The 11,995-nt window shown below is 52.2% G+C and overlaps 3 protein-coding genes across 4 annotated transcripts in view; all 3 read left to right on the top strand.

Annotated features, from left to right (window-relative positions):
- The window catches only part of Ccdc28b (coiled-coil domain containing 28B), a 4,940-nt gene extending 2,365 nt beyond the window's left edge, over positions 1-2,575 (top strand). Inside the window, exons 3-6 of one of the 2 annotated variants that reach the window (XM_021200654.2) lie at positions 863-1,029; positions 1,137-1,330; positions 1,532-1,554; positions 2,400-2,575. In XM_021200654.2, coding sequence (XP_021056313.1) covers positions 863-1,029; positions 1,137-1,330; positions 1,532-1,554; positions 2,400-2,454 — 439 coding nt within the window. In that variant the 3' untranslated portion in view covers positions 2,455-2,575. Of the gene's footprint in view, positions 1-862; positions 1,030-1,136; positions 1,508-1,531; positions 1,555-2,399 lie in introns of those variants that run through there. The other variant, XM_021200653.2, reaches the window with a different exon arrangement.
- Positions 2,576-2,781: 206 nt separating this feature from the next.
- Positions 2,782-6,200, top strand: Iqcc (IQ motif containing C). The gene is given in 8 exon segments (XM_021201009.2): positions 2,782-2,847; positions 3,249-3,392; positions 3,961-4,213; positions 4,421-4,521; positions 4,612-5,040; positions 5,042-5,094; positions 5,096-5,273; positions 5,306-6,200. Coding segments are annotated over 8 exon segments (1,293 nt in total). The 5' UTR covers positions 2,782-2,805; the 3' UTR covers positions 5,399-6,200.
- Positions 6,201-7,651: 1,451 nt separating this feature from the next.
- Positions 7,652-11,939, top strand: Dcdc2b (doublecortin domain containing 2B). The gene is made up of 9 exons (XM_029540398.1): positions 7,652-7,902; positions 8,343-8,394; positions 8,829-8,902; positions 9,128-9,259; positions 9,652-9,798; positions 9,873-9,912; positions 10,387-10,522; positions 11,100-11,203; positions 11,922-11,939. The coding sequence occupies exons 1-9, from the start codon at positions 7,652-7,654 to the stop codon at positions 11,937-11,939; spliced, it is 954 nt and encodes a 317-aa protein (XP_029396258.1).
- The last annotated feature ends 56 nt before the right edge of the window (positions 11,940-11,995 follow it).

Genomic DNA, 11,995 nt, shown 5'->3' with positions numbered 1-11,995 from the left:
AAAAAAACACACACACACACACACAACAAAAACACCAATGTTGTTAAGAATTTTGGTGGCCAGGTGCGGTGGCAAATGCCTTTAATCCTAGCATTGGGTGGCAGAGGCTGGTGTATCTCTCCGAGAACAGCTTGGACTACACAGTGAGATCCGGGCCAGTCAAGGCTGGGTAGTTAGACCTTGTCTCAAAATAACAAAACAAAAATAATTTAGGTCCTACGCTAGATCCAGGCTCGTTCCCATAAATACAATGTGTTCTTTTCCCCATTGTTCTAGATAAAACCAGTGTCCCCTGTGGGACTCCATACCATCTGCCTGGCCAGCAGGCACTGGCATGGCCTTAGATTTTATCCGGAGCTCAGGGCTGTTTGAGAGTAGAAGGAAATGCAGTTGGAGAGGAAGGAAGGCCCAACTGGCTGGTGTGTTCAGGGTTACTCTGGGGAGAAGAGGGTGTTACCCTGCTGTAGCCAGAGCCACCCCTTCAAGTAGATGGAAAATTCAGAACAGTTGCTGGAACGGAACAAGAGCAGGGTGATTTTTGGTGGGAGGTGCTTCATTGGCAGTAAAGGAAGAAACTCCCTCAAGGCCAAGGCCAAGTGACCTATCCAGAGCCACAGGGGCTTCATGGGCTCTCGGTTAGTCTCCTTGTAGGCAGGCCTCTGGCTGCAGCATCCGTGGAAACAGATGTCTTTCTGCCCTCTCCCTTTCTCCCCTTCATCTGCTCCTTCCCTTAACCTCTCCTGCTGCTCAGGATAGGACCAGAGAACAAACACCAGTTTGTGTTGGTGAGTGGGTGGGGCCGATGCAGGAGTGCAGAGAGACATGACACACCTATGACCACGGTCCTGTCTACTTTACCCAGAGTAGGCAAGGAGAAATGCCGACCGGTGCTGGCTGGAGGTGGAGGCGGCTCCGCAGGCACACCCCTGCAACACTCCTTCCTGACAGAGGTGACAGATGTTTATGAGATGGAGGGGGGGCTGCTGAACTTACTCAATGATTTTCATTCAGGCCGCCTGCAGGCCTTTGGTAAGTCCGGGAGCAGGGCAGTTCTGTGGGTGCTGCTGGGGGTCATGGTCTGGGGGCAGGCTAGGGTTAGGGTCCTGGGCTGCCTCCTAAGCTCAAGAGTTGTCCAGGGAAGGAATGTTCCTTCGAGCAGTTGGAGCATGTTCGGGAGATGCAGGAGAAGTTGGCCAGACTGCACTTCAGCCTGGATGTGTGTGGGGAGGAAGAGGACGAGGACGAGGAAGAGGATGGCGTCACAGAAGGCTTGCCTGAGGAGCAGAAGAAGACAATGGCTGACCGCAACCTGGACCAGCTGCTTAGCAATGTGGGTCATAGAGCTGGCTGTTGTGGATCCTGGGACACAACGGGTGGAGAGGGCACAGGCTCCCAAGTCTCCCATGGAAAGTTGGGGGTACATGAACCCAAGAGTTGTGAGCCCCCCAAGCTCCACCAGTAGGCCTTCCCCAGAGCATCCAGGTTTGTTCTGGGTCCCCTGACATAAACCTCCTTTTCTCTGTGTTGACAGCTGGAAGATCTTAGCAATTCCATGTATCCTTTCCAAGGGGCTTTAGGGATTTGCGTGCCTCTAGGGTGAGGGAGAAATGAGGGGCAGGAAATCAGTTTCTTCATTCTTGTCTCTATTCACACCTAACAAATATTCCCATCTTCTGCTCTCCTACTGACTCAGAATTAGCCACAAACTGCCCCCACTTAACAGGAATTTCCCAAATTATAAGGGAAAAATGCATCAGGTGTGGTGACACAAAATGTTAATCCCAGCACTTGGAAGGCAGAGACATGCAAGCAGAGCTCTTGGGTTTGCAGTAATCCAAATCTTCATAGCGTGTTCTAGAACAGCTAGGATCAAACAAACAAACAGAGCGGGCTGTGGAGAGAAAAATGCATGTAAGGAGTATGTTTTTAAACACTGATATCTTTTTTGTTTGTTTTGAGACAGTCTCACTGTGTAGCATGATGAAAATCTTTGAAGCAGACACCGACACATAGCAAAGCTTGTCTGCTGGTCTCCTGCCCTTTCAGGCTTTTCTTTTAGGGGGCAAGAGGAATTCGGGGTCCGAGACAGGGTTTTTATGTGTAGCCCTAGCTGTTCTGAGTAGAGCAGGCTGGTCTCGAACTCACGGAGATACAGAGATCCACCTGCCTCTGCCTCCCAAGGGCTGGAATTAAAGGCGTGCACCACCACATCTGCCTTTCAGATTTTAATCTTTATTTAGGTGGCTGTACCCTGGTGTGGTGGTCCTGAACACACACACACGCACACACACGCGCGCACACACACACACACACACACACACACACACACACAACCTGTACAGGATGGGAAGGCATGTGGATACACAGGTCCAAAGAGTCACACTCCTTGACTGACACAGACAGAAGTTACACTTGGCAGAGAATGCCGAGCCTGAGGAGCAGCCAGCGGCGTAGGTGTCGCCTAGACTCTTCTGCTGCTCTCCTTCTCTTCAAACTGTGAATTCTACGGATTCGGGAGCCCCTTGGTGCTATGGGGTCGGGGGCACTGGTTGGAATTAAACAAACGGAAAAGCGACTCCTCTGTGCTCTCCTTGCTTTCACTGTGCCATACACAGGGTTGGGGAGGGGGGTCACGAACCGGACCCGGTTGCGCGTTCGACTCAGAGGGAGAAGCCCAGCGTGTGACCCTGGAGACGGCGGGTGGAGCCCTACATTTGCGCATGCCCAGGAGCGGCGCTGCCTGAAGACTCACTGCGCAAGCGCGCGCAAGCGAATGACGCACGGTGCAGGGCGGTTGGCGACGAGATGGATCCGGACCTCTTCCTTCGGAAGGTGTCTAAATTACAGGTCGGGACGGAATTGCGATTGTACCTGGGGTCAGGGACTGGACCTTCCGGCCAAATGCTGTCACGTAACGTCTCACTCGCACGCCCTCCGCACGGCACTGAAGAATGCGGAGCTGTGGCGCGGTTAGAGAAGAGATAAAAGGACCTTAAATCGAGAATGAGGGTCCAGCTCAGCATCTTCTCTTCACCTCCCAGAGCTCCAAACCACACTCGCCTAACCCTTCCCCATGACCGTGTTCCCTCTGGCAGCCCCCAGCATCAAAGAGCCTTTTGGGCTCAGAGGTCGAGTGCTTGCCCAGCATGTGCAAGGGCCTGGCAACGACGACAAAATCAAGTGTTTACCAAGATAGCGCTTTCCCAGACATGTTAAGAGCTAGCTTTCCCACTTGTTCTCTGCATTAGGCCGGCTTCCGAGGCTTCTTGGTCCGACGTCAATTCCAGAACCTTCGAGCCGAGTATGAGGCAATTGTACAGGAGATTGAGGGTGACCTCAGCACGCTTCAGTGGACTGGGGGCTGGATCCCCAAGCCCGTATTTCTCCCAGAGGTACGATACACTCCAGGGGAAAGGAAAGGAGAACCTGCTATCGGGTTCAGGGGAATGGTGGGTCTCCCTTCTTTGAAGATCTATTTCATGTGTGAGGGTGTTTTGCCTGTTGTTTGTACACTGTATGTAGCCTGGCACCCCCAGAGGTCAAAAGAGGACATTAGACCCTCTGGAACTGGAGTTAACAACTGTGAACCACCGAATGGGTGCTGGGAACTGAACCTGGGTCCTCTGAAAGAACAAGTTCCTTTTAACTGCTGAGCCATCTCTCCAGCAAGCTCCAAAAGTCTGTAGACACAGAGCCTTACTAGGTAGCCTGGGTTGGCCTTGAACTCAATGGATTTCCTGCCGCAGCCTCCCCAGATGCTTGTATTAAAGATGTATACTACTACTCAGACTGGAACTCGTTTTTTTCTGCCAAAAGCCTCAGTAGTAATTGGAAGAGAAAGCAAGTTCACTTCCTCACACCCAAATCCCTAATCCTACCCACTTGCCCACTAGACTATGGTTTCTAGACATGGGGGGTGGCCAGCCCTGCAATTCTCACACCTCTCAAAATTCTTATAAGGCAAAATCTCATCAGTCCTGGAAAGCTGAGAAAATACCAAACCCAGAGCAGAAACTATGGAGCCATTCCCCATATAAAGACTCTGAAAAAGAGCTCATGTGGGAGGAGATAGTACTGAAGAAGACAGAAGAGAGCCCAGCAAATGCAGGAAGTCTTTGCAGAGACGACAGCACCTGGCTGCAGGCTGAGCAGGGCAGGAAAGCCAGCTGGGGAAACAGCCGAGATACCTCTGTCTCCAAGGTGGAAAATGCAGGTACTTATCTGGCTAGGTCAGGGCAAGCCCAACCTCCTCTGGGTCTCAGCCTCCCATGAACCGTGAAAGGATATAGTTGCAACCCTCCCCCACCTCCTTCCCTCTGCCTGAGAGCTGGAAGGGTTGCCAGTATCTGGCACTCGGCTGGCTCTCAGTTCTAAGGCCGTCTCAAGGCCTTCTTCTCTTCCCTCTGCATTGCCATCACAGACCTAGGACTGTCCCTGAGTCAACAGGAGCTCCAGGAGCACCGCAACCACTTAGCCATGGAGCTGCTGTGGCTACAGCAGGCCATCAACAGTCGGAAGGAGGTAGGACTAACAGAGCCCTAAGCTCAAGGGTGGGGAGGGGCCTTTTGCTATATGGGCCTGGGCAAGCTTGCCTCTGTTCTTTCCTAACAGTACCTAATTCTCAAGCAAACACTGAGATCCCCAGAAGCAAGCCAAACCAGAGGCAAGCCTCCTGACACGTACCTGAAGCACAGGGGACAGGCCTATGATAAGACCTGGTTGCAATCAAGCTGCGTTCTGGACAACCAATCCTATAGAGACAGGATCATCGGAGAGCCCCATCGTGCAGAGGACTCCTGCCACAAGGGCAGATTGAAGCCCCAGAAGCTCCTAGACCGTGTGACCCATGCAGGCAAAACCACTGCTGGGTCTAAAGGCAGGGAACTCTGCTATAGGAACTCTGCACCACAGCTGCCTGCAGCATTAGAGAGCCAGGCTGGAGGGGACAGGGTCACCAAAGGACCAGACCATGGTGGACAGCGCTTTAAGGAAACCTCCCTCCAGCAGTTGAAAGTCCTAGAGGATCAGATCCCTGGGGAACCTCAAGTTTAGGAGTCCTTGTTCTGAAAAGGCTGAAACACAGCTGCCCACTCTGTGAAAATCTAAATATTGAGGACAGATATTCCAGAAAGCCAAGCTACAAGGAAACTCACAGCCGAAGCACCGGGGCCTATGATTTGAATATCTCAGAAGGCCACGTGATTTGGGATGAGACCTTGGCAGGGCAGAAATGAGGTAGCTTGGATCTCATTAGGACTAAACCATCCAAGAGCCACACACACACACACACACACACACACACACACACACACCCAGTGCTAGCACTTCTGGCCATGGAAATACCAGTAAGCTTAGTCCAGAAGGATGGGGAAACCGTGGAGCTCTGCAATGGAGATGAAGACCACTGGAGAACTTGTCTTCCTCAAGACAAGAAGAGGGGAAGGGCAGATACTGGAAAGCAGGAGCATCAGGAAAGACCTGGGGATCCAGGAGAGGAAGGGTTCCCAAAGGAGATGCTGTGAAAAATGATAAGGGGAGCAGGCCCTTGTCCTGCATCCCTGGTACCACCTGTCTCCTGCCCTTGCCTCTGGCCATCGGTAGATCTCAGGCTAAGAGAAGCTAGAGGGCTGAGCTGGTACGGTAGGAGAAAGGACACACCCTTTTACCTTCTGCCTTTGACTTAAACCAACTTCCACCTCCTCTTGGGCTAAGTAGGGTGGGAGGATCCTGGAGAATAAAAGTTTTCCTTGGATTCTTGGCCGCCATGCAGGCGGAGCTGTGTGGACAAGTGAGCTCCCTGGAGACGACTCACCCATCTTCCTCGGCTGCCATGGGTGTCCTCAGGTAAGGTACGGCCCCAAAGACTTCGTCTCAGGATTGCTTCTTGCTACTGATGTGTTTCCTCGTGTTGGTCATTGCCACACTCCTCATACACATGACTTGGTGTGAGTGGACCCTGGGAGACCCTCACTGCCTATGCTGCTGTGATCACTTCCTGGATGACAGCCACTCCACTGGGCAAATCTCCTGCAGATCAACATGAAGATGGACTTTCACAAATTAATGCTGTTTGCATGAATTAATGACTACAGAATTGATTCAAATACTTTTAGGAAGGAAGTTTGAGGAGGTGGTTTTAGTTGTTTTGCCAGAAAGATGTAATAAAGTTAGAGCCAAGAATAGCGTGTACCAGCACTCGGGAGGCAGAGGCAGGCGGATGTCTGAGTTCGAGGCCATCCTGGTCTACAAAGTGAGTTCCAGGACAGCCAGGGCCACACAAAGAAACCCTGTCTCGGAAAAAAAACAAAACAAAAAAAATAATAAAAAGCGTGTACCCCCCTCCTCCTAGAATATTAAATAAAGGTTGCATAATAAAACATTTCATAAATTATACTAAGAAGAGAAATGGGCTGGGCAGTGGTGGCGCACGCCTTTAATCCCAACACTTGGGAGGCAGAGGCAGGCGGATTTGAGTTTGAGGCCAGCCTGGTCTACAGAGTGAGTTCCAGGAAGTCAAGCTGCACAGAGAAACCCTGTCTCAAAAAGAGGAAAAAAAAAAATGTAGCTGCTGGGGCTCTGCTCCATTTACCAAATACATACACATATATAAATTGTATAAACAAATGTATATGTACAAATAATACATATGTACATGCATATGTGTATAAGTATTCATGTGCACTTGTGAAATTGATGAAACAGGTGGTCAGGCCCAGCCAGATTGTGATTGTGTGTGTGTGCACACGTGCGTGACCTATGTTTTCTTTCTGACCAGCTTTTTTTTTTTAAAGATTTATTTATTATATGCAAGTGCACTGTAGCTGACTTCAGACACTCCAGAAGAGGGCATCAGATCTTTTTACAGATGGTTGTGAGTCACCATATGGTTGCTGGGATTTGAACTCTGGACCTTTGGAAGAACAGTCGGTGCTCTTACCCAATGAGCCATCTCACCAGCCTTCTGACCAGCTTCTTAAGAGTTCTGAGTTTCATGCTCGGCATTCTTGCCAGCCTGATAATTAAGTTTTGTTCCATCAGCAGAGCTGACCCGTAAGTTGCCAACCACCATCATCGAGGCCTCTGTGGCTGCCATTGGCGCTGACCCCAACCCGTACCCCATACTTTGATGCTTTCCTCAGTCACCCGAATGTTAGACCAGGCTTTGGAAAGGTCTTTTATCTCCTGCCTCTGACCAGGACAGATTCTGGGCTGTCTGGGTCACCTCCCACTGACATGGACCATCATCCCCAGAAGCAGCGAGCAGTGCTGCCTGCCGAGAAGTCAGCCATCCCCCTTGGGTAATGAGCTCCAGGCTGATTGCTCTTGGTCTCAGCTGTTCAAAGGAGCCCAAGCCCTGGAGGCGACGGACACCTCCCTCTTACTGGGCCCGAGGTCTTCCTTTCATTATGTGATCAGACCATGCTGGACCAGGGCTGGGGTTTGATCCCAATTCTGCAAAACAAGTAATCACACCAACCTGCTCCTGAGGCCCATCAAGGGCAGAGCTGAGACCCTGAGATCAGGGAAATGCTCCCATCCAAGGTGCTCGCAGCCTTCCTGGATAAGAGGGCAGGACTCTACCTTTGGCATAACTTCCAGCCCAGTCTTAGTTGCTTGGCAACAGCTCTGTGTCTGTGAGTGAGGATATACAATGGCAGCCAAGAGGATACTGGTGTATCGAAATGGGGACGCCTTCTTCCCAGGCCACCAGCTGGTGGTGACCCAACGCCGCTACCCCACCATGGAGGCTTTCCTTTATGAGGTGACATCAGCTGTGCAAGCCCCACTGGCTGTACGTGCCCTCTACACACTTAGTGATGGCCACCCTGTCACCAACTTGGCTGACCTACAGAACGGAGGACAATATGTGGCTGCTGGCTTTGAACGATTCCACAAGATCCAGTGAGTGGGTTGGGGCTGGCTCAAGTGCCTGCGGAGAGTGGTGGGAATAATAGTGTAACTAGTACTTACTTCAAATCAACAGGCTTAGTTTTTCCAAAGCCTGGGGAGAGTGCACTACCAGAGTGCAGAATCACATTGAGAAACTAGCCAGAAGCTATGTAAACAAATAAATTGAGCTGTAACTCAGATTGTTACTAAGGTGTATGCCCATCACAACCAGGACAAGCCTGTGGGTACAATTCTGTAAGTTGGACGTCTTTCTGAAGGGTGTTTTTTGTTTAGTAATTACATTTTTTTAAAAAGCTAGGCAGTAGGTGGCACATACCTTTTATCTCAGTCCAGCCATGGTGAAGACAGAGTCTCGGCTTTGATATGCATAAACTTGGATGGCAAAGGTTCACACTTCCTTAAGGTGACCTGGGACCTGTCTGTCCTTTCAGCTATTTGCCTCCTGAAAGGAAACACCCAGGTGGGAAGACTAGGCAACAACATGTAAGTCCCTGGGGGCCACTGTCTGTCGCCTCTCTTGTCCCATTCCTCCTGGGACTGCTCTAATTTTGAATGGGGTCCTGGAAGCAGCAAGAATTGTGGTTTCAGGGAGCACATCACGCTCACTCTAGAACCTGCTGCTGTCCTGGGTCATGGGACTTGAGGACACTATCCCTGGCTCAGTCCTAGTCTTTTACCTAATCTCCAGGCCATGGTCCCCAAAGGAATAAGTAAATGGGTGACACACAAGGGCAGAGGACAGGAGTTATGTGACCGGGAAGCACAGATGCTCCTGTCAGAAAGGTGTAACCAGACTCATCCCTGCTCACTCGCTCTCCTGCACAGTGTGGGTCCTGCTTGCTCACCCCATGTTTAGAACCACTCAGTTTCAACCAGTCCTGAACTTCTGACTTGAAGAGCTGACTTGGTTTCAGGAGCCTCCTGTGTCTCAGCGCCCGTGTGATGGTGTCTTTGGACAGTGGTTGCCAGCAGATGCCCCCTGCTACATCCAGTGAGTGCCAACCTCAGGGAGCAGGGGTGAGGGTGGGGGTGTAGATGTGTGCCTCTCTGAGGCCAAGAAAGTGGGAGTGGGCTGTTTTTCCAGGAGCTCCTATTCCAAGTGGCAAGATTAAGAACCCAGCATGAGAATGGTTCTTGGACCATTTGGTTCTTGCACCCCCTTTCACAGAGGGAGTCTTGGGGATCCTTCCCCTTACTTGGCTGCTCTCTGTCTCAGTGTGTTCAGGAACGGGGATCTGCTAAGTCCCCCCTTTGGTCTGAAGCTGTCCCAGACTGCCATCCAGGACTGGGAAATGGTGTTGAAGCTGCTCAGTGAGAAGGTTACCTTACAGAGTGGGACTGTACACAAGTGAGCACGGGGGGCTGTACACAAGTGAGCACAGGGGGGCTGTACACAAGTGAGCACGGGGGGGGCTGTACACAAGTGAGCATGGGAGGGGGGCTGTACACAAGTGAGTATAGGACAAAGGAGAATGCACCCCAAGGAGCGCCACTGTATGTGTCTGCTACTGGGGATGAAAAGGCCAAGGGAGGGTGTATGCTGCCCAGCAGGCCTTCCTCCTGTGCCCCAGAGGACAAGTGTGTCCATGTCAAGTCCCAAGACCCAGGACAGCTGTGTTCCCTAACCCAGCCCTTCTAGTCAGGGCAGAGCCTAAGTTGACTGTTGTTGGCTGGAGCGCAGTGCCTAGTGGGTAGGAAGCAGCCTCTCACCCACCAGCTCCTTGTTACCTCTCTTCGCAGACTCTGCACCCTCGAGGGGATCCCACTGTCCACAGGGACTGCTCTGGTGAACGGCCATTACTATGTGGCTGTTGGAGAAGAAGAGTTCAAGGCCCTCCCCTATATGGAGCTGCTGGTGCCCAGCCCCTCTCTGTCCAGGGGCTGCTGGTAGGTTTGTCTGAGGTGAAGGATCACAGGAAGCGAGTGCCCTGTGACCCACCTCTAACCTCCCTTCACTGCAGGTGTCCTCCAGGCCTGACCTACAAAGCCCACAGGAAGAGGGTAGGTGTCAACAGGCTGCATGCCTCACCCCATGCACCTGCTCTGCAAGCCTGAGAAGCCATGATTCCCTCCCTCCCCGCTTCCTTGAGGGTGGAAACTGAAGTTTTCAAGCATAGGCAAAAAGCCTCCTCACAAGGCTGGGTGTTGGAACTGGCTACTGGGCAGAGCAGGGCCCAACCTTCCACTCTCCCCCCTGTTCCAGGCCTCTGTTCCTCCAGATGAGCCAGTGCGTATGTGGCTCAAGAGCAGCCTGGTTTCACTGGGCATCTCTGAATGCCAGCGCTGACTTAACTATTCCTGGATAGACAGCCTGACAGGAATGCAGGCAGGCGGGCGGACGGGCAGGATGCAGACTATGAAGAAGGCACATGGCCTCTCCCAAGCTTGCGCAGGCAGCAGGGCACACTGAAGCGTAGACTGGGGAGAGAGAAAGATGAAAACACATGAAGCTCTAACCCAGTGTCCCATCTGAAGGTCCAGGGCTACAGGGCCCCAGCAGCCCAGCCTTGCCCAAAGGAGCTGGGGGAAACCGGGCCATCCGCTTTCTATGCCAGGTCCCGGCAGCCCTGGCAGTCATGGAGCAAGCTCCCTGCTCTCTCTTCTGCGTCAGGTGAGGGGCTTTGGGGCTGGCCCTTTGCATCAGCACGCCTGTGCTTACATATGCTAGGAAAGCTCTCACATCAGTCCCCCTCTGCCGCGACAGGATGAGCCTTGCTGCTGCTGGCAGATGTCTGCAGCAGAATGCGTCAGCAGAGCTATGTGCCACCCTCTACCAGCATGTCCCTTGCTTCTTTCTTTTCTTTTTTTTGGCTTTTCGAGACAGGGTTTCTCTGTGTAGCCCTGGCTGTCCTGGAACTCACTCTGTAGACCAGGCTGGCCTCGAACTCAGAAATCTGCCTGCCTCTACCTCCTGAGTGCTGGGATTAAAGGTGTGCGCCACCACGCCCGGCTTGTCCCTTGCTTCTTATATTTCCATCCATATTCACTGTTGTGTGCACACACGCACATGGGCATATGCAGGCCATGGCCATGTAGAGGTCAGAGGACAACTCTGTGGAGTCAGTTCTCTCCTTCCACCTTCACACGGGTAGTCACCCTCCGAGGCAACCAACTGGTGTAGCAGGTGAAGGCACAGGAGCCTGAGGGCCCTACAGCCTGGGCATCGGCCAATGTTGCCTCTTTATTAGGAGTTACGGGAGTGTATGGGGCTCCTTACCCGAGGAAGGAGACAGCTGGGGCTCAGGAAGTGGATGAGGATGAGAACACCTGCACAGAGGAGCCTGTGGATCAGGTAAGCCCATCACATGCACACCAGGAAGCCTTAAGATGGGCAGAGATCTGAGCTAAAGTCTGGGCTCCTGGTGATTAAACAGATCTAAATCTGAAAGCCTGGCTTCCTGTTTCCCTTGTGAGGCGTTCAAATATCCAGTAGGCTCCTTTCATGGTTGGGGACCTCTGGCAGTCCATGCAAATTGGGCACACACATAGCTCTGTATATCTCCACACATCCACCAGAGGGCAGCAGAGACAGTAGAAGAGGCCTTGTCTGCGCAACACCAGCCTGGGCCTGAAGCTGTAGCCCCGACAACCGCCCATGCTCCACCATCTTAAGAGCTGGGAGCTCCAGATATAAACTGGGGACAACCACTCCCAGCCACCTCTGTCCCCAGCCCTCAGCAACCTGTTCTGGAGAAGCTATGTCTCCTGGGCTCACAGTAGGCGTGGCCTCCGCAGTCACAGGCAAGCGAGCAAGTTCTGTGGAGACTATTTCCTATGTGATCCCTGCCGGAGACTCGGCAGACTCAATACTAATAAAATATGTGCTAAGCTTTGTTTGCTGTTCATTTATTAAAAGCTGCTGCTGGCCAGATGTTTGCTGCAGCTAGATGCTGTCCGGCACACCGCTGTCTACTTGAGGGGCTGACAGTTGAGCATTTTGCCCAGGGCCAGCTTGTTTTTCTTCCATCTGACATTCTGATGTAACCTCTGTCCCCAAATCCCACCTTCAGTCAGCCAAAGCGCTGTAATGGAACTGTGGAGGCTTCTGGCCATTCCTGGTTGACTGCAGCCAGCCCCTTCCATG

Source organism: Mus pahari, chromosome 6 (assembly GCF_900095145.1).
Source record: "Mus pahari chromosome 6, PAHARI_EIJ_v1.1, whole genome shotgun sequence".
Lineage (NCBI taxonomy): Eukaryota > Metazoa > Chordata > Mammalia > Rodentia > Muridae > Mus > Mus pahari.
Note: the sequence above shows the minus strand (reverse complement) of the source record. Positions and strands in the feature narration are given on the sequence as shown.

Excerpts from the sequence above, each read along its gene's own strand:
- Dcdc2b (XM_029540398.1), top strand. The coding sequence starts at position 7,652 with ATGGCAGCCAAGAGGATACTGGTGTATCGAAATGGGGACGCCTTCTTC. Across the intron at positions 8,903-9,127 it reads GATGCCCCCTGCTACATCCA|TGTGTTCAGGAACGGGGATC; the intron begins GTGAGTGCCAAC and ends TCTCTGTCTCAG. Across the intron at positions 10,523-11,099 it reads TGCTCTCTCTTCTGCGTCAG|GAGTTACGGGAGTGTATGGG; the intron begins GTGAGGGGCTTT and ends CCTCTTTATTAG.